Consider the following 22,093-nt stretch of genomic DNA (forward strand, 5'->3'; position numbering starts at 1 on the left):
TGCTTGCACACAGGGCCTGGAAAGATATGGACTGCACAGGGATGCAGGCAGAAGTCACATTTTATGTCCCTACTCTTGTGGCTTTGGCACAGACACTTTACGGTATTGCTGTTGCTGCTACTTGTACAATGGCAACATATTCCAATTGATAGAAACACTATTATATACGTTATGCAAAATTTTAACCAAATAATGGAAAACTAAAAAGGCCACAGGGAAGGAAGTACAGGAAGTAGAAAAACTTTCAGTTTTGGTAAAAGCAGGAACAAATGCTGGGAAAAAAAAATTTGCTGCTTGGAGGAGAATGACCTTACAATGCTACAGTTACCTTATGTTAAGCTACTAGCAGATAGTACTGAAAAATACTCAGCTTTTGAAGAAGAATAAAGAATAGAGCTCTATGAAACAGCAGATTTGGGGTTTTTTAATATTTTTTTTAGTAGTCAGGCAAAGAGTTAACCATTGAAGCAGAAAAGGATTTTTGTTATTTATTCTGTTTACTGTGTACATCCATTTCAATAGGTCTTTTGACATGAATAACCGAAGACTTCTGAAATTCATTTATTTTACTAAATATTTGACATGTGGAATGGAAAAAACTACTTGTGAAAGATTAGCCATAAGAAATCTTATTTAACTCAAAGAGAGGTAATGCTGAAACGCTCTGAACCAACCTTCATCTCTGCCTAAAGCTTTGCATTTCATCAATGTGATGTGGTATACAAACACAAAAATCTTTCACTCATGTCTCCCTGCCCAACAGCCACAAGTAACAGCCGCTGGATGTAACCTACCCATACTCAGTGGTCATTCAGTCACCTCCACCAGTACTGGCAAGCTGTCCTGAACAAGTGAGTACACAGAGAACATACTCGTTATATTTAATACTGGTGATACCAATTGCATTAAAACTGTACGGTGAGCTTACTGTAACCACTTTGGCAAATACTCTGAAGAACGTACCAGTATAGTTTCTCCACTGGACAGCTTGCTCAAGTGGACAGGAGAGATTTAGAACTGAACTTCAAATCTCTCTTGTCTACAAGTTCCAGTCCTGAATTCCTTTTCCCCTGACTATTCATAATTATTCCTTTCTCTAAACCACACTTTCTATTCTATGCAGTGGAAAACATTTTAGGTTTCAAATCAAAAGTAGTATCAGTTTCATTAATCATTTAAAATACAGAGGAACTATTGTGGACAAAAAAAAAAAAAGAAATACAGTTTATTTCAAATCATTTGCCTAATTCACATGCAAACTGGTTTGTATTAATAAAAGTAAACTGCATTTAGAAACAGTTTGGTTAGCTTTTAACCTTAGCAGTATTGCTGTACAGCTGAAGCTACACTGGTCAATATAATTTGTTTTGACTTAGGGAACTGTGGTTACATAGGTATTAAAGACTTTCCACAAAGAAATATTTATCTCATCAGTAGCCCCTCTGCTGCACTCATCTATGTGAAATATTTCATCTGTTAATCCCAAGTTTGAAGACCATATTCTTTGGAGCACTGCAGTCAGAAGAAAATACAACAAATATAAAAAGATAACTTGGTAACTAGCAAATAATACAAGATTACAGTAGTAACCGAAGTATTCTCATGTACTATTTTAGGCTAGAACACTGAAGCCTTAAACAATTCCCACATTTTAGCACTGACACGGAACTGCAATACACAAAGTACATAAGCAGGGAGGAAAGCTGCTTTGCAAGAGGTAGAAAAGGTTTTATAAAATCTTTAGGCACAATTCTTAGCAATCTTTTAAAAGCCATCAGAAAGTTACAAAGTAATAATGACCATTATACATATATTTGTACAAGTCTGTTTATTTTTACCCTTTGGAATAAAAGTTACTATTTCATGCACTCTCATATAATCTTTTTTCTCCTGTATTGTTTGAAGACTCTTTTTTCGTATACCATATGTGATTACAGAAGTTTTACAGGCTCTCAGGAAGTCTTATCATCAGGAGTTGTTCAGCAAAACTGATGCACTGTTTCTTAATGCTTTTTCAAGAGAAGCAAGGGAATGCATATGCTATTTGCGTAGGTTCATGTATCAAAGAACAGCAAAACACACACTCAAAATCCATAAAAATATTATTCATTCTTTTGGTTTACTTCCACTTCAATCAAGAAGAGAATGCTTTTAGAAGTGAACTTTTTCTTTTCTAAAACACAAATTTCCACAAATGTATGCTTTACAGTGCAGTGCTTATACTCAAATTTTCACAATATCCATAAATCAAAATACCAACATCACTACATTTACCATGAGCTAACAGACATTCACAGATAAATCTTAGTGTCAGTTCAAAAAGATGCCTTCTTTGAGCTGAAGTACATAAGGCTTTACTGGTAACAAGTTCTTATCGAAGATTTGCTTTATTCCTGTCACTGTATCTTTTTTTGCCCATTTTACTTTTTGTCTTGGTCTTTTTCTGCATCCAGAAGCGCTGAACGGATTCCTAGCTTCTTCAGCTCTTCTACGAGATCCCCATTCTGATGCATCTGGAGGAGTATATCACAGCCACCAACAAATTCACCATTGAGGTACACTTGTGGGATGGTAGGCCAGTTAGAGTAGTTTTTTATTCCTGCATAAGGAAAAAAAAAAAAAAAAGTATTAAAGGTTTTCCCCTCCTCTCCAAATAGAATGGTATTTCAAACAGAATACATTGCTTCTACCTGACAGTACTACTGACATTTTCATTTCTTTCCCATTAGGGCAAAAATTTATATAGATAACAGGAGCACTATGAGTAAACTACATTAAAGTTAGGTTTAGTTCTCACTCCCATTCAAAGATGGGGGTTGAAAGATACGGAATCAGCGCTTATACTGACTTCAAACAAGAGCTGGGAAAACATAGTGTCTCTTTCCCTCCCAAGTATGATTTTTCAATCTATTACAGAAATGGTAAGTTCTGAAAAATATTGAGGACTGTTTACATTCACTTATCCTTTATATTTCCCAAAGGGATTTTAAAATACTTTATGTTCTTCTGAATTCACACAATTATACTTACTACTGCAAGTTCAACTGCATGATATGTTTGCTTCTCTAGAAGCCTTATGAATTTCAAATTGCTTTATCTTTTACTGCCAGACCTTACAGCCCATGGGAGGGGCACAAAGGCTGAAGTCTCTTTAAAAAAAGCACTCATTAAACAAAACAGCTCGAGTGACAATTATGAATTATAGAATTAAAGTTTAAAACTGTACTCCATAGAAGACAAACCTAAGACCATCCAAAATATTAACTCATCAGCTGGTATAAACTGAATCCCAACTTGTACTTAAAGACACAAAATTATACAGAAGAATCATTAGATCTAAATTGCCACTTTTAAAATGACCCTTCACACAAAGCCATTATTTCTGTGGCAGAGGAAACTAAATTGTACATCTGCATGCTCTTATACCAAGCCCTCTAGCACTTTTTTAGATACCAAGTTTTTATTTCAACATTTTTGTACATTTTCAACATGCAATGCCTGGAATTTTTCTACCAAAGGCACAAAATACCATATAGCAAATTTAAGCCTAAAGGCAACAGAAATGTCTTTTCAGATCATCAAAGTCCATTCACCTTGGAAGACAACCCTCTAAACAAGCATGTACTAGCTTTAGCACAGGCTGTCAAAGTACTAACAACAAATACTAGACCTGTGTAGCAGAAAACACAGGGGAATTTGCTTTCCCCTTAGAATACATTCTTTAGAGATTAAAATGTTAAGGTAAACCCCAAGATACTTGATGTAAAAAAAATAACCGTGTAAGCAAATTATGCTTACTTTATTGGAACTTAAGACACTGTATTTTAATAAATATGCGCAAGTGCATAAATACACAATGGGATTAAGATTTTAATGCATAAAAAATGAAACAGAGCTAGTAATTCCCCTTAGTTAAATACCAGTGTGTTAAAAAAAAATAAATCCACTAAAATAATAGTAATCCAGAAAAAAATAATATTGTTGTGACAAAGTGTTCCTAACCATTAAGTACAAGATCAGCGAGATTTTATTCTGACTTCAGATTTTGTGCATGGACAACCAATGCTTCCAAAGTCCAAAACAGCAATTTTAGCATATAAATCAAGGCCAAAGGAACTCATAACCATCTAACCTAATCTCCAGTATCACTACCTGTAACTACTTCATTAGTATTTCATTAAAACCTCTCTCAGTTGTTTAGATACCGCTTGCAGAAATTTTAAGTTTTGATGTCAACTTGTGTTTAGCAGTACTTTTCTTAAACTCTTCTTGGCCTTTAAGTACTCAGAACAGCTCAAACTGTCCTAAAAATCTTTTAACCCATAATCCTTGTGATGAAAAACTTGAGTCCCAATATTAAGGCATGCTTAAGGATAACCCTACTGCTCAAAGAGGACACTGCAAACATGAAAAAGGGTTTGGTTTTGTTAAGATATGGTAATGCTAAACATGAATTGAGAACCAAGGGCTCTGCATCATAAACCTACTGCTAATAAGCATTCCAGGGTAGTATTTACACTAATTTTTCTTTCACAGAAATATTTTCAAGGGCCCAACTGCACGTACATAGAAATGCTGACAGTACTTTCAAGGATGTCTCCAACTTCAGATAAAAATATGAATACAACCCAGCCTAGCTGCTCCGTGTGCTGTATTTCATGCATTGGACAAACTGCTTTAAATGCCTTCATGCTGGGGCACAACCAGATTACAAACTGAACACCTGAACTGGCTAACCAACTCCTAGCTTAGTAGAGCAGTCACTATGTCAGTAGTGCTAAAGCAAGTTAGCCTCGTCTATGCTCGCTGCACTCGGAATGCGCTGTTGTGAATCCCTCCACAGTACAGACAGGCACCCCATCCAAAGGGATCTCCTTTCCCCTCCCTGCAGATTAACACTTCCCACTGTGCTTCAGAAGCTGCAGCTTCTGCCTTCAACCACTGTTTGCTTTCTACAACCACCCTCCACAGATCAGGTTTACAGTTTGACAGCTGGGCTAGCACACTTTAAGGTGACTGTGAAACCAGAATCGGTGCAAGGGGTACCCAGCGCACTCCCACCCCATTTCCCCAACTCCAGTTACCAATTCTCAGACTCTTTCTTGACAGCATGAACACTAATGAACAATGGGCCACATCAAAGAACTGACTCAAGCAACCACTCTTACTCCTACCGCAGTTTCTCCAAAAAGCTGCATGTTTTCATGAAGACCATTAGTACAAGTGCAAACATGATTTAGGGGAGGCTAGCCCAAGGGTGGAAGGAAGTATCAAGATCATTCACTTGGCAGCATCCCATGCTTAGGTAATGTAAAGCAACAATGAAAATACCCAAGGGTGAACTATCACAACAATTCAAACCAGTTTAAACCACCACTTTTCCAGTATGTCATCCCAAGCTTCTCTGCTGCTGCAGTGACCTGAACCACCCTCATGTTGTCCATCAGCGGAGAGCAGGATCACTTCTGGAAGAGACAACTTAGACAAAACTTGAATTGCCATGGAGTCCAAGAGTGCCAAGGTCTCTTAAAGCATCTTCAATACAGATGGATTTGTGTCAGGGAAACATAGCTCAAGTTCAGATAAATTACATGAAGTACCAACAACTATCTAGTTTCACAGATCTGCATGTGCTTTTAGGTGAAAAGGCAAGGTAGGGGAGTTGTTTTTGTTTTACAGCTTGCCATATTTCAGCACAGGACATGTTTCAGCAATCAAACTGTAACAACCAGAAGGTAAGGTGTTTCAATAAATACAGGAAAGAAACCAACCAGCACTTCAAACATGCCTGAATCACCACCTCTCCGACAGCCTGTTCTTACTGCAAACGTGTAATCATACATAATATGCAAACATTTAGAATCATTGAATCATTTAGGCTGAAAAGACCTTTAAGACCATCAAGTCCAACAGTTAAGTTACGTTCATGAAAATTTTAAAGATATTTAAGTTACGTTTTAAGTTAATCTTATGCAATTTTTTAAGCTAACATTTTAAGATACTAAAGTTATGCTCAGGTGAATACAAAGCTAGTGACCAGCTCACAGACAGCAATCTCCTTGCAGATCAGTCTTTAGTTGTTGTATTTGATATGTGCACAGCTAAAGGTTCAGCATCCCCTCACTAACCCCACGCAGTGCAGATTACGTCTGCAGAGAAGGCTTAGGAAAGCATCACATGGGGTATATTGAACTTTTCAGCACCTGAGGCCAGATCGCAGAGGAGACAAAGAGGGCCTTCAGGCAGTCACTGCTGCATCACACTTGGAAACTTACAGAGCTACAGCTTCTGGCAGCCCTGCCCTCTCCTCTGCCAGAGACTGTCATCCACAGAAGCAGGCACACACTGGCTTTTTAGGGTGCAGTAGGTAATACAGCTGAAGCAGTATGTCAGCCTGCTGGCCTTGAAAGCAGCTGTGTTGTTCCCCAATTCATCAAAGCTCCATCTCTGGTTCTGGCTCTGGCACTCACCTCACAGTACAACAACCGAGTTCAACTCGTATGCCCAGTGATCCAGTTAATAAGCTGAGCTGGCTCTCCATGCAGTCGGACAAGTGCCAAAGCTGGTGCATGGCAGGGAACAGAACAACTTTTTTAGGCACCTGAGAACCTGCAGGATATTGTGCAAGTGTACGCTCTGTTACTGCATTCAGCATGGCTTAGCCAAACAGTCCGGATTAAACCACTAATTTCAATTTAAAGCTCAGATAGCCAGGAGGGAAATAACCTCTCAGATCACCTAACACAAGCCAGAGTTCATGTGGAGGAAAAATGTAATGTGCTCAGAAGGGAGATCTTCCTGTTACATAGGAATAAGAGACTATATATTCACATAGTCAAGTCCCCAGAGATTATAACTTAAACACACGTTGCCTGCTGAAGGACTCAAAAAAGCCCTCTCAACCAAAAGTGAAATGCTAATGGCTTGATTTCAAGGTTTTATTTCCTCCTGTTTAGTTTGAGTTTGTTCTAGTAAATTCAGATACGTAAATACAGTTTAGAAAACTACCATGATGTGCTCATCTACCAAAGACAGTAGATTTACTTGAAAACCAAGATTCTTTAACAAAAAATGTCATCACGCACAAATTCCAGTATTTAAGCTCTTATATCAGCTATTACACCTGTGAACTGAAAAGCAACCAAGGATTAAAAAATCAGCTTTTCAGCTAAAAGCTGAAGAAAAACTGACCCAAGTCCAATGATACCAAAACCACAGAAGAAGGAAATCACCTGGCACCTGCCAGCACGTGGCTTTAAAGCACATTTTAGTGTATTCTGGACAAGGATTGTTAATGCCATGCACCTGCATGACAAATTGCTACACACTATTATTTTTTTTGTTGTTTTAAAACTTTCTCAAATAGCCACATAAAACCTCAACAGTAAGCTATGCACACTGAATAGGCAAAGAAGGCAGAAAAGCATTACGAGAACAGAGTACTAGCCTTCTACAGCTGGCAAAAAAGCTTCTATAGAACTGCTCCTACCACTTAGGCAGCAATGGTAAAACTATTACTAAATATTTCTTGTGCAAACGATTAGCATAATTTTGTAATCAAAAGAACCCCAGAGGGCAGTGCCAGCAAGGAATCAAGTGGTACAAGTCCAAACCATTCACGGAATTTCACCATGCTGTTCACGGGGAAGAAATGATCTGCTAATGAAGTATTTCAGGAGTCTTTTAAGGCAGCTTTGTATTTATTAACTAGGCAAGCCCGTGCAGCACAAAGAGCCTGATCTCCAAGAGTTACCCTGTAAGCTAAAAAGGCATTCGGCTGATAACTAAGACGCTCTTGGACATAGTAAGGGTTAGGGAAACCAAACCGGGACTTCCAGGCAGAGCAGCCTTAACAGCACATCCCTGTGATCCACTCCAAACTCCCAAACCTCGGCATGCGGGCCTGCTCACCAACCCAACCCAGCCCAACCCAACCGAAAGCCCAAGCAAGCGAGGAAAGCAGGTGACACCCGGAGAAGCGGGCAGGGGCTGCCACCGGGCGCCCCCCAGCCCCCCGGGGGGGGGAGTCAGCGGCGCCCAAGGCAACCCCGGCCCGCCAGCAGGGTCCCACACGCCGGAGCCTCCCGAGGGCCTTTCCCACTGGAAAACCGGTACGTCGGGATTACGGCTCCGGCCCATAACGGCGGCGTTTCAGAGGGAGCAGCCAGGGCCCGGCTCGGGCTACGCGCAAGCCCCGGCAGCGGGGGGGCGGCACCCAAAGGTGACCCCGGCAGCCGCCGCGCCCGGCCCCGGCCCGCCACTGACCTTGGCGGAGCTCGGGGTCCTGCAGGACGTCGTGAGCGCGGTAGTCCTCCACGCCGTGCAGGCGCAGGATCTGCACGACGGCGTTGCTGAAGCCGCAGAGCGGCTGCGCCGGGCTGCCCTTCATGAACACCACCACCGGGTGCGCCCGCACCAGCCGCTCCACCGCCTCCCGCGACCCCGAGCCGCTGCCGCCGCCCTGGGCCCCGCCAACCTCGTCGCCCGCCGCGGGCGCCTGGCTCAGCGGCCGCCCGGCCCGGCCCCGCGCGGCAGCGGCACCCAGCCGCCAGCCCAGCCGCACAACGCCGCTCATGCTGCCCCACCGCCCACTGCCGGGCCCCGCCGCGCTACGCCGGCCCCGAGCCAGCGCTGCCCGCCTATTGGCGGAGAGTGGGAGAGATCGCGGGGGCGCGTCTCCTCCGCATAGGCGCACTCACACGCCAATCAGCAGCGACAACCAGTACCGCGAAGATACAGAGAGCCTCATCCCACCCAGCAACCCCGAGGCTAGCTTTCCTATATGCGGAGGGAACGGGGCCTCTGATGTTGTATTGGGAGAAGCACCCGTCAATCTAACATGGGCTGGTTAATCCCCGCCCTCTCCGCGTTTACGATTGGTCAGGCTTCCCCCGTGCGGTATTATGCTCGGGACGCCCCGGGGCTGCGTGGTTAGCGTTGAGTTCCTTCCGCTTCCGGGTAGCGGCTGCTCGTGGTGGCGGGGCTCGGTGCGCCTCAGCCGCCCTTTGCCTGCCTGATGCGCAGCGGCGGGATGGCTGTGCCGCTCTTCCCCGCCGTGGGGCCGCCCGGGCCCCCAGTCCTCCCCGCCGGTTCCGCGGGGCGGCAGGGAGGGGAGGGCGGCGCGGTAGGGGGGCCCGCCGGGCGGCCGTCGCCGTGCTCAGCAGCTCCCCTCGGGTCAGGCGTGCGGGCAGGCCCCGGCAGCGGCGTGGGCTGAGCGGAGCCGGGGGAGCGGCGCGGGGCGGGCTGGTGAAGCCGGGGGATGTGCCCGGCGCCGCCTGCCGCGGGGGCGGGGGGGGGGAGTTGCGGTGGGGGCTCGGGGGCGAGCCGGGCGTCAAACCGGTGTTGGACGCCCAAACGAATCCCGGGGAGAACGGGGCTGTGAAGGGGCGGGCTGCGCTGGTGTGTCGGCCGCCTGGGCTGGGCCAACCTTGCTGGTGGGGCGGCATGCTCAGGTGTGCGACTTGCAGCGGTGGAAGTGTGTCCTCAAAAGAGCAGCGCTGTTGAGTCGGCACCTTTTGTCACCGTAGGCAGCTGGCAGTGCTGGATGAGTCTGTCTTCTTGGCAGCTTTGGCTGTGTCTGACCTGTTTGCCTTCACTGGCTCGGCTTTGGTTGCTTTTTTAAAATGGAATGAAGCAGGTTGTTTATATCGCTGAGAAACTAGCAGGTGTTTGCATGCTTTGCTTTAGTGCTAGGAGAGAAGAGCCGAGCAACCGGTAGCTTTGCACAGCTTGATCTGTCACTGGAGCAGCTGGCAGGGGTGGCAGCAAGATGAGGAGGTGGGAGCAAGGTTGGGCTGGGTGGCTGCATGTGCAAAAGGTGGAAGATACGCAGAACTGCCCAGCATCAGCCAGAGAAATGCTGAACTCGGAACACGTACTGCAACAGCGGTGTGTACAGCCAACTTGGAGCTCCTGGGCAGACACCGGATTCTTTCCAAGAACTTCGAGCAGAGCATGGAGGTCTGCAGCAGTCAGGTCCATCCTGTAAGTAGAAGTGTTGAAAAGTTTTTTGACTAAACCACACTCTATCACAAATGACAAATAGTAGAGTATTTCTGAGTGTTAATTTACACTGCAGCTTTAACGTCTGGACTTCTGGTGTACTAATGGCCATTTGTTAGTTGCCTTTCTAAAGAAAAAGGTTTTTTCCACCTGATTCTGCTCACATGAGAACTTTACAAACAAGACCAGCTTGCCTTCAGCATTCAGAAGACTGTTTGCTAGTTCTTGGTATTTGTGGAATCCGGCTGATGCTTGAGTGACACCTCGCTTTTCATTCTCTATATAACTACCTTCAGGCATCATTTCTGTTGCCTTTTATTTAAACTTAATTAGAACACATTCCAAAGGGAATTGTGGCAAACTTGCAGTTTGTCATCCAATGTAAATAGGTTATGAATAAAACAAGTGTTGCCGCAGTATTTGAACGTATATTTATTTATTTATGAAGAAATACTTACTGTTATGAATCTAAAAGCAAAGTTCACATATTGTATTGCTATGAGCGTTGTGTGTTTTCTGTGTGAGTATGTTTTGTTTTCAACAGAACATTACAAGCCAGGCACAGTTATGCTGATCAAGACACAGAAAAGTTTTTGTTTTCTGTGGTATATATCTTATGATTAATGTGGTGTAAGGTTGTGCAATATGTAAAAAAAAAAAAAAATAGTTCATGCTAGATAAAACTTAAGTAAATTCTGCAAAGCAAAAATAGGTTTTTCTATTTGTTGAACTTGTACAATATACAGACAGGCTTAGTAAGTGTTAAGTCCCAGTGGTCTTGTTTGTTCATTTAATCTAGCAGAAAGCCTTCTGCCAACTTAAGATGCTGGGGAGTCAGAGGGGAATTAAATGAAAATGGAATAAAAAGAAAGATATCTTTCTATTCTTAAAGGCAACAAAATGTCATCTTTCAAAAAAAAAAAAAAGTTAGGATATGAATATTTGCCTTCCCAAATTCCATTCTAGCTGTTTCTACAAGGAGATGGTTCATTGGAAATATTAAGTGAAATCGGACATCAAACTGAAGTGTAATAAACCCTTGTGAGGATATGCTCGTTCTGGAATAACGTAACCGCAGTTGCAGTTTAATCCTCTGTAGTCCAAGAGATGCCCTTGGTTGTTAGTACCCTGGGCATACCAGGCTTGCAGAGAGAGCACCTGCGTGAGGAAGCCGAGGCATGCCTGTAAGAGTCCCAGCAGCAACATGCGCAATATTCCTCTAACAGTTACGATTCTGTTGCCACGGAGATAATGACTTATCCCATGTCATTATTGATCTATCAACAGTAAGAGCAATCTTGCAGTTTGATATTGTTTAGCAAATAAAAGTAACACCTGCTGAACACAGAAAAACTGCTATAAATGTTAGAAAGCTTCTCTGAAGTCTGTGTACTGGGTTAAATAAAAGTACCTGAATTTGTAGTTACTCACTGTAGTTTTGTGAGATTGACCTGTGAGATAATATTAAGGTTAACAAAATGCTTTTTAATAATATATTTAATATGGTGAAATGCTTTTGGATTAGGCAAATAGAGTGGAGCAGCACTCTATTAGTGGATAAACACTTCCCTACTGATAAGACTTAGAACAATTAGAACATTCTAGAAACAAAGAGATAATTATTTGTTGTGTGCTCCAGTCTTCTATCAGTCTAAGTGAAACTTCTTGTATTTTCCAGATAATGTTTTAAATCATCTGTTTGGAAGAAATATTAATGGAATTTCCATAAGACTCCTGACATTTTGCTGATGTTCCTGTTAGAAGACCTATCGCCTCATTTTGAAAACAGTAATAAAGGCACCATTATTCAAACTGCAGGGCTTAACACTCAGTCACAGATTAATTATTTCAAGGCATTCTGCTGCTGAATAGAATTACTAGTTACAAATTAGTGGTTTGAAGTTCTTCTGCAGTGCACAAGAAAGTAGATATCTAAGAATGATACTGTCAGGAGAGAGGGGGTGTTTTTGTTTCTAAGAAGCAGGGAGCTAAATTAGCTGGTGAGAAAGATCAGAAGAAAAGTCTCACTTCAGCTTATCAGAACAGGACACTTCTTTGTGTCCAAGTCAGATATGTGTGGTCTGTCTTGTGATAGTGCCTGGAAACGCAGTCCCTTGTGCCTTAACAATTGAGCTCTGCTTAGGTGGTTTTATTGCCTCTTTAAGCTTTTCAGTGAGGTGGCTTGAGCTCCGGCTGTTCTGCATACCAGGTGAATAATTTCAGCATATCATCAAGGCAACATCTGGCACCATCATATCCTGAAGTTTTGAAAGCATTAAGAATGCTTAAAATGTACCTACAGTTTTGGACTGCACAGTAAAAATCTGTGTGGGATGCGTAAACTGTGAATGCTGAAGACACATCTGTTAAAAGTTCCTGGTTATTTTGAAGATGTGCTAGTTTGAAAAAGTTGTGCTACAAACAGCAGAAATGAAGGACCGTTATAGGGATTTTACTGATGTAGAAATTCAGGTCCCATTGGAAATTGACATTTTGGAATCTGCTGCGTCTAACTTCCTGGTTTTAGATCTAAACTGGAGACCTATAAGCAAGTTTGTTTCTGAACTAGATGGGTAATTAGATAATATTTATGGAATTATAGCCTATTCCAGAAAGGGTGTTTGTGTTGGCTTTAAAATACAACGGTCAATTTCATAATGACAAAGGCAAAGAATATATATGAAATTACCCAAGTCAGTTTAACTGATACTGATGGGTGTTCTGCATGATCTAAGGTAGTTTTTTTGACTTGGTTTATGTAAGGATGCCTTTGGCAGAGCGGTCTTGTTAATAATCAAAGGACAGATGCTGGAGCCTCACGTTTAACAAATAGAGTTGAAGATCATGTTCAAGCTTGAATGTGGACCTTCAAATGAGACACTTTGGACTGCAAGCTTGCTTCTTAATGACACTGATCTCAGAATATGCCTCTGTAGTAACGCTCTGCTTTGTGAATTGTGATGCTGTCCAGGGGCAAGGGCATGTAGTATGACCTTTGTAATAGAAGAATAGTTATCCTTTGGGATGAGCAAGCCTCTTGCAACTATTCTGCCTGACCAGAGTCTGTGAGACCATTGTACCTTATTTGCAGGTGGTAATGGTGCTTGAGTCTTTCAGTATTACTGGGGAAGCCTAATTTTATGTACATCTAACTCTATATGCAGAGCTGAAAAATGTTCTCTCTAATGAGAATACCTCTCACCTAACACAGGAGTTAGGAATCCCAGAATCTTTCATGGGGCTCAAAAAACACTGGGCAAACTCAAGAGGAAAAATTGATCTGCTAAATATAAAGATAACATTATAATCCCAGTCCCTAGTCTGCTATACCTCAAGACTTGATCCAATAATGACAGGCATGTCCTGTTCTTTGCTTCCTGGGCATTCACTTTTGACCGGTGCAGCGTCAACAGGGTATTTAATTTGGTATGGTGTGATTTACTTAAAATGCTGGAAATGTCTTCTGGTTTTTCATAACTGCAGGGAAAACCCCAGGGCACTGTGCCTGTAAGAAAGGTTCTTGTGCCCCAGTTAAGTTCTACTGGTGTACTTGGTGTATTAGCCACAATGACAGGAGTGCTTTTGTTGGTTTAGCTCATTTTAAAGAACATGCAGTTGCAGTGAGTCAAGAAAAGCTCAGATTAGCCTGGATTTTGTGTTCTTGAGGGGGCTTTGACAGGTTCGGTCTGGCAGATGATGATCCCTCTGTTGCTAAAATGGCAGGCTGTAGTAGGTGAATACTTGTTGCAGAGAGTGATTGCATCTGTTCTTGTTCAGCACTTTTGAATACCCCTATCTTTTTTTTTTTTTTTTTTTTTAAATTACAGTAAGGTATTTTTCTTGTCATTCTGAGAAATGTATCAACTTGCCTTAACTTTAATGAACAGTGCTGGCTATTTGGTCTCTTCTGTTGCAGAAGACAGATAGTACTATGCATGTGTCATCACACGTGAGTTTCAATTGTATGAGATATTTCTCCTACAAGAGTTTTGCACACATTGCTGTATTTGTAGATTGAATTGTTATGGAGAATCTTAATTCTAAGTTTTTTTTTAAAAACTTCAGTATGTTTAAACTTGTACTACAATATTTCAGTAAAGACTCTATTTTTTTCATCATGCACCCTTTAGTCTTTCAGTTTTTTCTAGGAATGCGTGTACGTGTTTTAAGACATTTTGAAGTTGTCATAAATAAAAAAAGACATTATGAAGTTGACATAAAATGTCATGACATTTAAAAGTTGTCATTTGTTTTAAGACAAATGAAGTTGTCATTCTTTGAAAAAGAACTGTCTTCTAGTCAATTCTGTGACCCTAAACCAATGAATTGCTGTTGCTTAAACTTTGTTTGATAAACCTGTATTGAAGTAACTCTGGCGAGCCTGGAAGCTTTTTGTTAAAATGTTAGTCTTCAGTTGCTAGTGTTATTAATGTAATATTATCTTAAATGTAATAAGCTCTCAATTACTCTCACATTTTTACATTAATCAGCTGTATACCACGTGCTTGTAGAAATGCAAAAGTGGTATTTTAAAGCAGGGATGAAAAAAACCTTAAGTGAGTAGCTAAACTAAAATTACTTATTGCAATCAATTGTATTTGTTGTAAAAAGATGTTCCTAGTCCTCTATTACATAGTCTTGTGCAGAATAAAATGACCTTCATCTCAGTTGCTTACATCTTTTTCATATGGATTGAAGCTTTCAAGTTTTTATGCCAGCTGGAGTTCATTTTGATTAAATTTTCCCACAGAACTTGTGCAATAGTTTATGCTATACTAAAGAGAACTTGCATTTGAATGAGGCAGCTGTGGTGTGGAATTTGAGGGCTTGAAACTTTACTAAGAACTGATCTTTGATAGCAGTGTGCGTGGAAATCTGCCCGCGTGTGGCTCTGGCAAGAGGTTCTGAAACTCCAATTTGTCTACAAACTAAATTGAGCTGAAAGTATGTTGTGTTTTTTTCCCCACTGTATGTGATACTCTCCTTGTATTTCCGAACTTTTGTGGGCTGGGTTGGAGTCAGTTTCCAGTAGTGAAAGTAAGGAGAGGGCGCGCAAAGGTGTGAGAAGCTGGGACTCTGTTTCCAGAGGGGAATGGTACAGACAGCTGCACCAGTTGCTTCTAGAGGTGGATGGGACAGTGTCGTCTCTCCAAGCCTATTGCAGTGATTGTTTCTGTCCCTTCAGAGAAGGGAGATTCTCAGACCAGATGTGTAACCTAAAATGGAACATTTGAAATGGGTAGTATGGAGGGGAGAGGGAATCGGAGTGACTAGGAATATGGGTGAGGCTGTAGCAACTAGGTCTGATGGCACAGACAGCAGAAACGGCTAAAGCAGCGCTGAATAAAATTATAAATAGAACAGTTTGGGGGTTTTTAAAAAAAGTCTGCCGCAATTGAGCGGTACATGCAAAATACACTTTCACAAGAGCATGGAAATGAAACCTCCGATCTTTTAAGTGAGAATCTAGTGGCAGCATGTCTCAGCTTTCTTGTGCCACTGGTCATCTTAGTGACCACCCTGTCTATGGTGATGAGCAACCAGCTTCTGATCTTTCAGTCACTTCCTACAACAAGTTACCAGTTGCGTTCTGATCCAAGGTGGTTTGTGCAAGGATCAATGTGAATCTGCATTGTTTTTATTGATTGGCTTCAAAGGAAACAAACGTGGATGCAGGTTGTTAAAGGAATGCTCTTATAGTTGCAAAGTAGAACACTCAAATGTTAGATTTAAGCTGGACAACTTTCAAAATCATGTGCATAGGAGGTGAAACCAAAGTTTTTATGACCTTTTTCCCTAGAAAACGTACATGTTCAATGCATAGGCATTGATTTCTTGGTCTACCCTCAGGTTCAAACAAAGGAAGGGTGCTTGCAGGAGGATGGTATCAAAGCCTTTAATATGTCCTCCTTAGATGGATGTTATTTCAATCTCTGCTATGGAAGGAAGTCTGGAAAATTGTTCCAAGTGCAGTCCTCGACAGTGCTCACTGCTTGGTGTTTGAAGGGTGACTTGGAAAAGTTCTCAGCCCTTGCAATTGTAATTGGAATCAATGAAGCAATGACTATGTGAAGTCAAAATATGAAGTATTAAAAAAACTATTGTGAAAAGTTAGGTGTCTTAAATTGGGTTCCTGAAATCAATGGGTACTATGAACTTCTGTATCTTAAATCCCTGCCTGCAAACCACAGATACTGATGTTGCAGGTAAATTGTGAGCTCCTGTATGTTGAGTGCTCTGAAAAAATGTCTGTGAATACAGTGGGAATATTTTGGATTGCTTGGTTTTCAGAGGAGTTTTTATGTGGTGTAAATAAAATTAGACCGAAAGGCTAACAAAAACTTAAAATGAGGAGAAGGAGTGGGGGTGTTGACATACTTGCATTTCTAATACATTGGCTCTGTTCTCAAGCTTTCAGCCCATATATCTCTTGTGGGAGGTAAAAATACAAATGCTTAAAGGGGAGGCCGGAATACTTGAATTTTTAGATTGCTACACTTAAAACCAAAAACTTGTAAAGCTAGAAATACCGATATAAAGAGGAGAGAAGTTGAGGGGGGGGTTGATATTGTAAAGTATTTTCTTCCTGTCCTTTTTTTGTACTATTAAGACCTGTATCTCTTTAAAATCGTGACTGTTCAAAGAACAGGGGAGCTAACTGAGAGAGTGCTGCCAAATACCCCATATAAATACTGTGATTTTCTTGCTTCTGACTGTGCGCACACAGAGTTTTTAATGCTTGTAACTGCAGGACACAGACATACAGGTTGGTTTGGTGGTGGTTGCTACCATTTATTTGCACTTCTAGAGGGCAAGCAGTTCTTTCACAGAATAGGCAGCTTTCCCACAAATACAAGCAGCACATGCACTTTTCCTAAATTTGCATTAAATAATTGTATGGAAGCTCTTTGTAATTTTAATGTTTACCTTTGACGACTGAATTGCAAGAAAATAACTTAAAGTTTCAATGCTGCAGTGCTCTGAAGTTCATAGTAGCTTTCCTCCCTTGCTGATGTACGTGGCAGCTGAGATTGTTCAGCAGTCTCCACGGACATTGCTAGCAACTTGCAGGATAAAGACCTTATACTGGCAAGTTGTGTGCCATTTAATTGTAGTATCTGTTGGACTTGTACAAAGGCCTGTTTAATAATCAGCTTGACTTCATTTAAAACAAAAGCATTTGCACCCTGTGAACAAAAGACTGGGGAAAAGCTCTGAGTTTTAGAATAATCACTTTTCTGGTGACAGTGGGGGGTGCTTACCACTGAATCATCCTTGGATTCCTTTCCCCATCAGTCGCCCTTTTGCTTTTTGTCCAGAGACTTGTTAAGATACTGATTTTTCAATTGTTGCTAGTCCTGGGAGGCATGGGGAGACAAAGGTACATCTTAGCAGCTCTTTTCTGTCACTGTACTTTAGTTTGAGGCACTCGATTGGAGGAAGTTGATCTGCCCTTTTGTAGTTTCACGCTGGACTACTGTGGCAAATGATTGAAGGTCCACCTGCCATGGAAGGAGGAAAGTTTAGTTCTATGGTCTTTTAAACACTGGTATACAAGAGCTTGTTTTTTGTAGCATGTGTTTTCCTATCCCTTAAAAGACTAGATGCAACCAACATCCCTGGAAGTGTTTAAAAAACATGCAGATGTGTGCTTAGAGGCATGCTTTGGTGGTAGACTCGGCAGTCTGGTTAGCAGCTGGACTTGATCTTAAAGGTCTTTTCCAACCTCAGTTATTCTGTGATTCTATGAAAAGCTAGCACTGCATACACTTAAGCATACAACCTTCCACTTTGTTGCTGCTTCCTTCACACTCTCAAAGCAGGAATCAGCATAACCCTTCCCTCATCTGCTTTCTGGTATGGCTAGATTGTTGCTGCTCCAGAAAATTTAGCCTTTTTCTGTGGGCACATTCAGACTCCCTAGTGAACTCCCTGTCTGTCTGCAGTTGGGAGGTCTCTGGGTGCTCCTGCAAATACAGTCAGTAAACCTTTTTGGTCTGCAGAGTTCACAGCACAAATCAATAACTGTATAAAATCTGAATCTTCTTCAACTGCTGTTTTAAGTTTAAAAATGCTATTTATATGTAGGATTATTAATCAACCTAATTAATTTCATACACTTAAAGTGGATGAGTATTGATTCCCTCCCACACACACACACACCATGTTTAAATAGTATATAAAACACATGCAAAACAGATATTATCTTTCATTTCAAAATGTGGGGACACAGTTGGACTTGTCTTTATTCCTATACCAGTTTACTATGGATGTCAAGTCTATGTTCTTTAATTCATTTTCATCTACAAGAATCTGATTTAATATTAATAATATGAAGATTTATAGGTAAGAGAAATGGTTTCCAGATTTAATATACCAGCTATCATTTGATTTTTAGACTATCTTTCATGTCTTTGTAGGCTTGCATGGGATTCACAAGTAGTGTGTGCTCGTAAGTGCAGTCCTCCAAACTGCACAAGCCTCAGCAATCCCACTGTCTTATCTCATCTGGAGGGAGAAATGTCATATAAGCAGGCTTCTTCATTTACAAGTGGAGAAACAATTATCTTATCCCCCCTTTCCTCTCTCAGTCTCTTTTCTCAAATATACTTTTATACCCTCCTGCAGTTTGCAGCCTCCTATTTCCATGTTATCTTCCTAACATGTCACTGAGGACTGTAAAGACATGGGAAAAGAGTGCTATGTGGAAGTGTGTGCTTTAAAATACATTGTAAAAAAGGTAGCTGAAATCAGTGGAGATTTCTCAAAGAAACAAAGTAAATTCAGTGTTTTGTTCTGGTTGCAAAACGTAGACAAGTTAGAAACTGTTTGCTGCATAGCTGCTAAACTTGCTGATGCCTAAATGTTGAAGACAACTTGCAGAAAAAAACCCTTAAGTTGCCCTGGGGGATGGGAACCCAGAGGAAGCTGTGGGACATGATAACTGGCTAGTGAAGATGCTCCTTGGGGCAAAGAGAGTTGTGTCTTGGGGTGTTACTCCTACCTCATCTGTGCCTCTGACTTGGTCTATGTTCAGTTGTTCTCTGCCTGACACTTTTGCTTGAGTATATTTTTAGACACAAAATTATATTGGTATTCAGTCTTAATTTTTCCCCCCCTATAGAAGCTTCCTTTTAATAAAGCCAACATAAGGACTTTTACTACTGCAGATGCATCAGAAAAACTGCAACAGTGTAGTTAATAGAAAAAGGTAATTGTACACTTGTTTTTCTGTTTACTAGCTGTGAAGTGATATTGCCTTCAAAGTTCCAGTCTGATCCTTTATCAGCTTTTAACACCTCAGTGTACTCTTTTGGGCATTGAGTGTTGCTGCTTATATTTAGAGGCAAAAAAACTTTTGAGTGTTTTCAGACTGTTAAAGTTGTGTAGGTACCAGGCTGAAATCAAACAAGACCAGAACCTGTGAAAACCTGCGAAGAAAATAGAACAAAGAGCATCATTATTTCTTCTACCTCAAGACAAACATTGTTTGATATCAACATGGACAGTGAATGTTATGAATGTTTTGATAGTGCTGGGGGACTCCAGTATCATCAGTGACAACTGTTCCTTTACAGCGTATGTTCCAAATAAAATGGTATAATTCAAGCAAATGGTGTTTGTATGAAGAATCCTGATATTTCTGGTGCCTGTGCTGCAGTCTGTTTTGCTCATCAATAAATCATAGAATGGTTTGAGTTGGAAGGAACCTTAAAGGTCATCCAGTTCCAACCCCCTTGCTGTGAGCAGCGACACCCTCCACCTAGACCAGGTTGCTCAAAGCCCCATCCAGCCTGGCCTTGAACACTGCCAGGGATGGGGCATCCACAGCTGCTCTGGGCAGCCTGTGCCAGTGTCTTGCCACCCTCACAGTAAAGAATTTCTTCGTAATACCTAATGTAAATCTAGATAATTTCTTCCTAATAGCTGATCTAAGTCCACCTTCTTTTAGTGTAAAGCCATTTCCCCCTTGTCCTGTTGCTACATGCCCTTGTAAAAGGTCCCTCCCCAGCTTTCTTGTAGGCCCCCTTTAGGTACTGGAAAGCTGCTAGAAGGTCTCCCTGGAGCCTTCTCCTCTCCAGGCTGAACAATCCCAACTCTCTCAGCCTGTCTTTATAGGAGAGATGCCCTAGCCCTCTCTCATCTTTATGGCCCTCCTCTGAACTTGCTTTAACAGGTTCATGTCCTTATGTTGGAGGCTCTAGAGCTGCATGCAGTACTCATACTCCAGGTGTGGTCTCATGAGAGCTGAGTAGAGGGGAAGGCCTGTTGGTCACACTTTTTTTGATGCAGCCCAGGATTCAATTGGCTTTCTGGGCTGCAAGAGCACATTGTCAGGCTGTGTTGAGCTCTTTTGTCTACCAGCACCCCCAAGTCCTTCTCCTCCGGGCTGTTCCCAATCCATTCTTTGCCCACCCTGTATTGATACTGGAGGTTGCCCTGTCTCAGGTGCAGGACCTTGCACTTGGCCTGTTGAACTTAATGAGGTTTGCACAGGCCCACCTCTCCAGTGTGTCAAGGTCCCTCTGGATGGCATCCCTTCCCTCCAGCACATCAACTGCACCACACAGCTCGGTTTCATCGGCAAACTTGCTGAGGGTGCACTTGATCCCACTGTCCATGTTGCCAACAGAGGGGTTGAACAGCATGGGTCCCAGTGTGGTATGGATGCCTGAAGAACACCACTCGTCACTGGTCTCCACTTGAATATTGATCTGCTGACCACAAGTCTTTAAGTGTGACTATCCAGCCAATTTCTTGTTCACTGAGTGGTCCACCCATCAAATCCATGCCTCTCCAGTTTAGAGATAAGGATGTTATGCCAGACAGTGTCAAAAGCTTTGCATGAGTCCAGGTAGATGATGTCAGTCGCTCTTCCCTGATCCATCAGCACCGTAACCCCATCATAGAAGGCCACCACGTTTTCCAGGCACAGCTTTCCCTTATTGAAGCTATGTTGGCTGTCACCAATCACCTCCTAATTTTCTATGTGCCTTAGCATGATTTCCAGGAGGATCTGCTTTGTGATCTTGCCAGGCACAGAGGTGAGACTGACCAGCCTGTAGTTTCCTGGGTCTTCCTTATTTCCCTTTTTAAAAACGGGGATTGTTTCCCATGTTCCAGTCAGTGGGAATTTCACCAAACTGCCTCAACTTCTCAAATATGACAGATAATGTCTTATCCACTTCATCCACCAGTTCCCTTGGGACCTATGGATGAATTTCATCAGGTCCCGTGGACTTGTGCACCTTCAGGTTCCTTAGATGATCTCAGACCTGATCTGTAGTGGGCGGTTCTTTGTTCTCCCAGTCCCTGCCTTTGTCTTCTGTGACATGTGCCATGTGGCTGGAGCACTTGCCAGTAAGATTGAGGTGAAAAAGTCATTGAGTACCTCAGCTTTCTCTATATCCCAAGTAACCAGGTCTCCCATTTCCTTCTGGAGAGGGCCCATGTTTTCCCTAGTCTTTCTTTTAAAACATATGTACCTATAGAAGCTTTTTTTGTTGCTCTTGATGTCCCTGGCCAGATTTAATTCTATCAGGGCTTTAGCTTTCCTAACCTGATCCCTGGCTGCTCAGACAGTTCCTTTGTATTCTTCCCGGGCTACCTGTCCTTCCTTCCACCCTCTATAGGCTTCTTTTTTGTGTTTTATTTTGTCCAACAGCTCCTTTTCATCCACGTAGGCATCCTGGCTTTTTTTGTCCAACTTAATCTTTGTTGGGATGAATCACTCCCGAGCTTGGAGGATGCTTGAATATTAACCAGCTTTCTTGGGCTCCTCTTCCCTCCAGGGCTCTATCCCATGGTACTCTAGCAAGTAGATCCCTAAGAGGCCAAAGTCTGCTCTCCTGACGTCCAGGGTAGCAAGCTTGCAGTGCATCCTCCTCGCTGCCCTAAGGATCTTGGACTCCACCGTTTTGTGGTCTCCGCAGCTAAGGCTGCCCTTGAGCTTCACATTCCCCTGAAGCAGTGCCTCAGCTGGTTTATACTGGCTTTACTCTCTTTAAATTCAGTGGACTTGTGTTGGTTTTTGTCTTCTAACCTTGCTCCTGCATACTTCTCACTGTTACGCTTGCTTCTATCAGTTGCA

At 42.2% G+C, this 22,093-nt stretch overlaps 2 protein-coding genes and 1 non-coding gene across 3 annotated transcripts in view; 2 read left to right on the top strand and 1 right to left on the bottom strand.

Annotated features, from left to right (window-relative positions):
- Positions 1-462: 462 nt before the first annotated feature.
- GLRX5 (glutaredoxin 5) lies at positions 463-8,639 on the bottom strand. The gene is made up of 2 exons (XM_055715147.1): positions 8,266-8,639; positions 463-2,599 (listed from the first exon to the last, which is right to left on the bottom strand). Exons 1-2 carry the CDS (start codon positions 8,573-8,575, stop codon positions 2,421-2,423), a joined length of 489 nt encoding a protein of 162 aa, XP_055571122.1. The 5' UTR covers positions 8,576-8,639; the 3' UTR covers positions 463-2,420.
- A 696-nt stretch (positions 8,640-9,335) lies between these two features.
- The window catches only part of SYNE3 (spectrin repeat containing nuclear envelope family member 3), an 82,176-nt gene continuing 69,418 nt past the window's right edge, over positions 9,336-22,093 (top strand). The window contains exon 1 of the mRNA XM_055715139.1: positions 9,336-9,984. The gene's annotated coding sequence lies outside the window, so the exon portion shown is untranslated. The remainder of the gene's footprint in view (positions 9,985-22,093) is intronic.
- LOC114015763 (small Cajal body-specific RNA 13) lies at positions 11,093-11,366 on the top strand. Its single transcript, XR_003559878.2, has one exon. It is a non-coding gene; the product is annotated as a small Cajal body-specific RNA 13 (non-coding RNA).

This window comes from Falco cherrug, chromosome 7, assembly GCF_023634085.1.
Source record: "Falco cherrug isolate bFalChe1 chromosome 7, bFalChe1.pri, whole genome shotgun sequence".
In the NCBI taxonomy this organism is placed as follows: Eukaryota; Metazoa; Chordata; class Aves; order Falconiformes; family Falconidae; genus Falco; species Falco cherrug.

Bases quoted from the DNA above. Each gene is read 5' to 3' on its own strand.
- GLRX5 (XM_055715147.1), bottom strand. From the start codon at position 8,575: ATGAGCGGCGTTGTGCGGCTGGGCTGGCGGCTGGGTGCCGCTGCCGCG. The intron at 2,600-8,265 runs GTCAGTGGCGGG...TTCCTTATGCAG, and splicing joins GGACCCCGAGCTCCGCCAAG to GAATAAAAAACTACTCTAAC.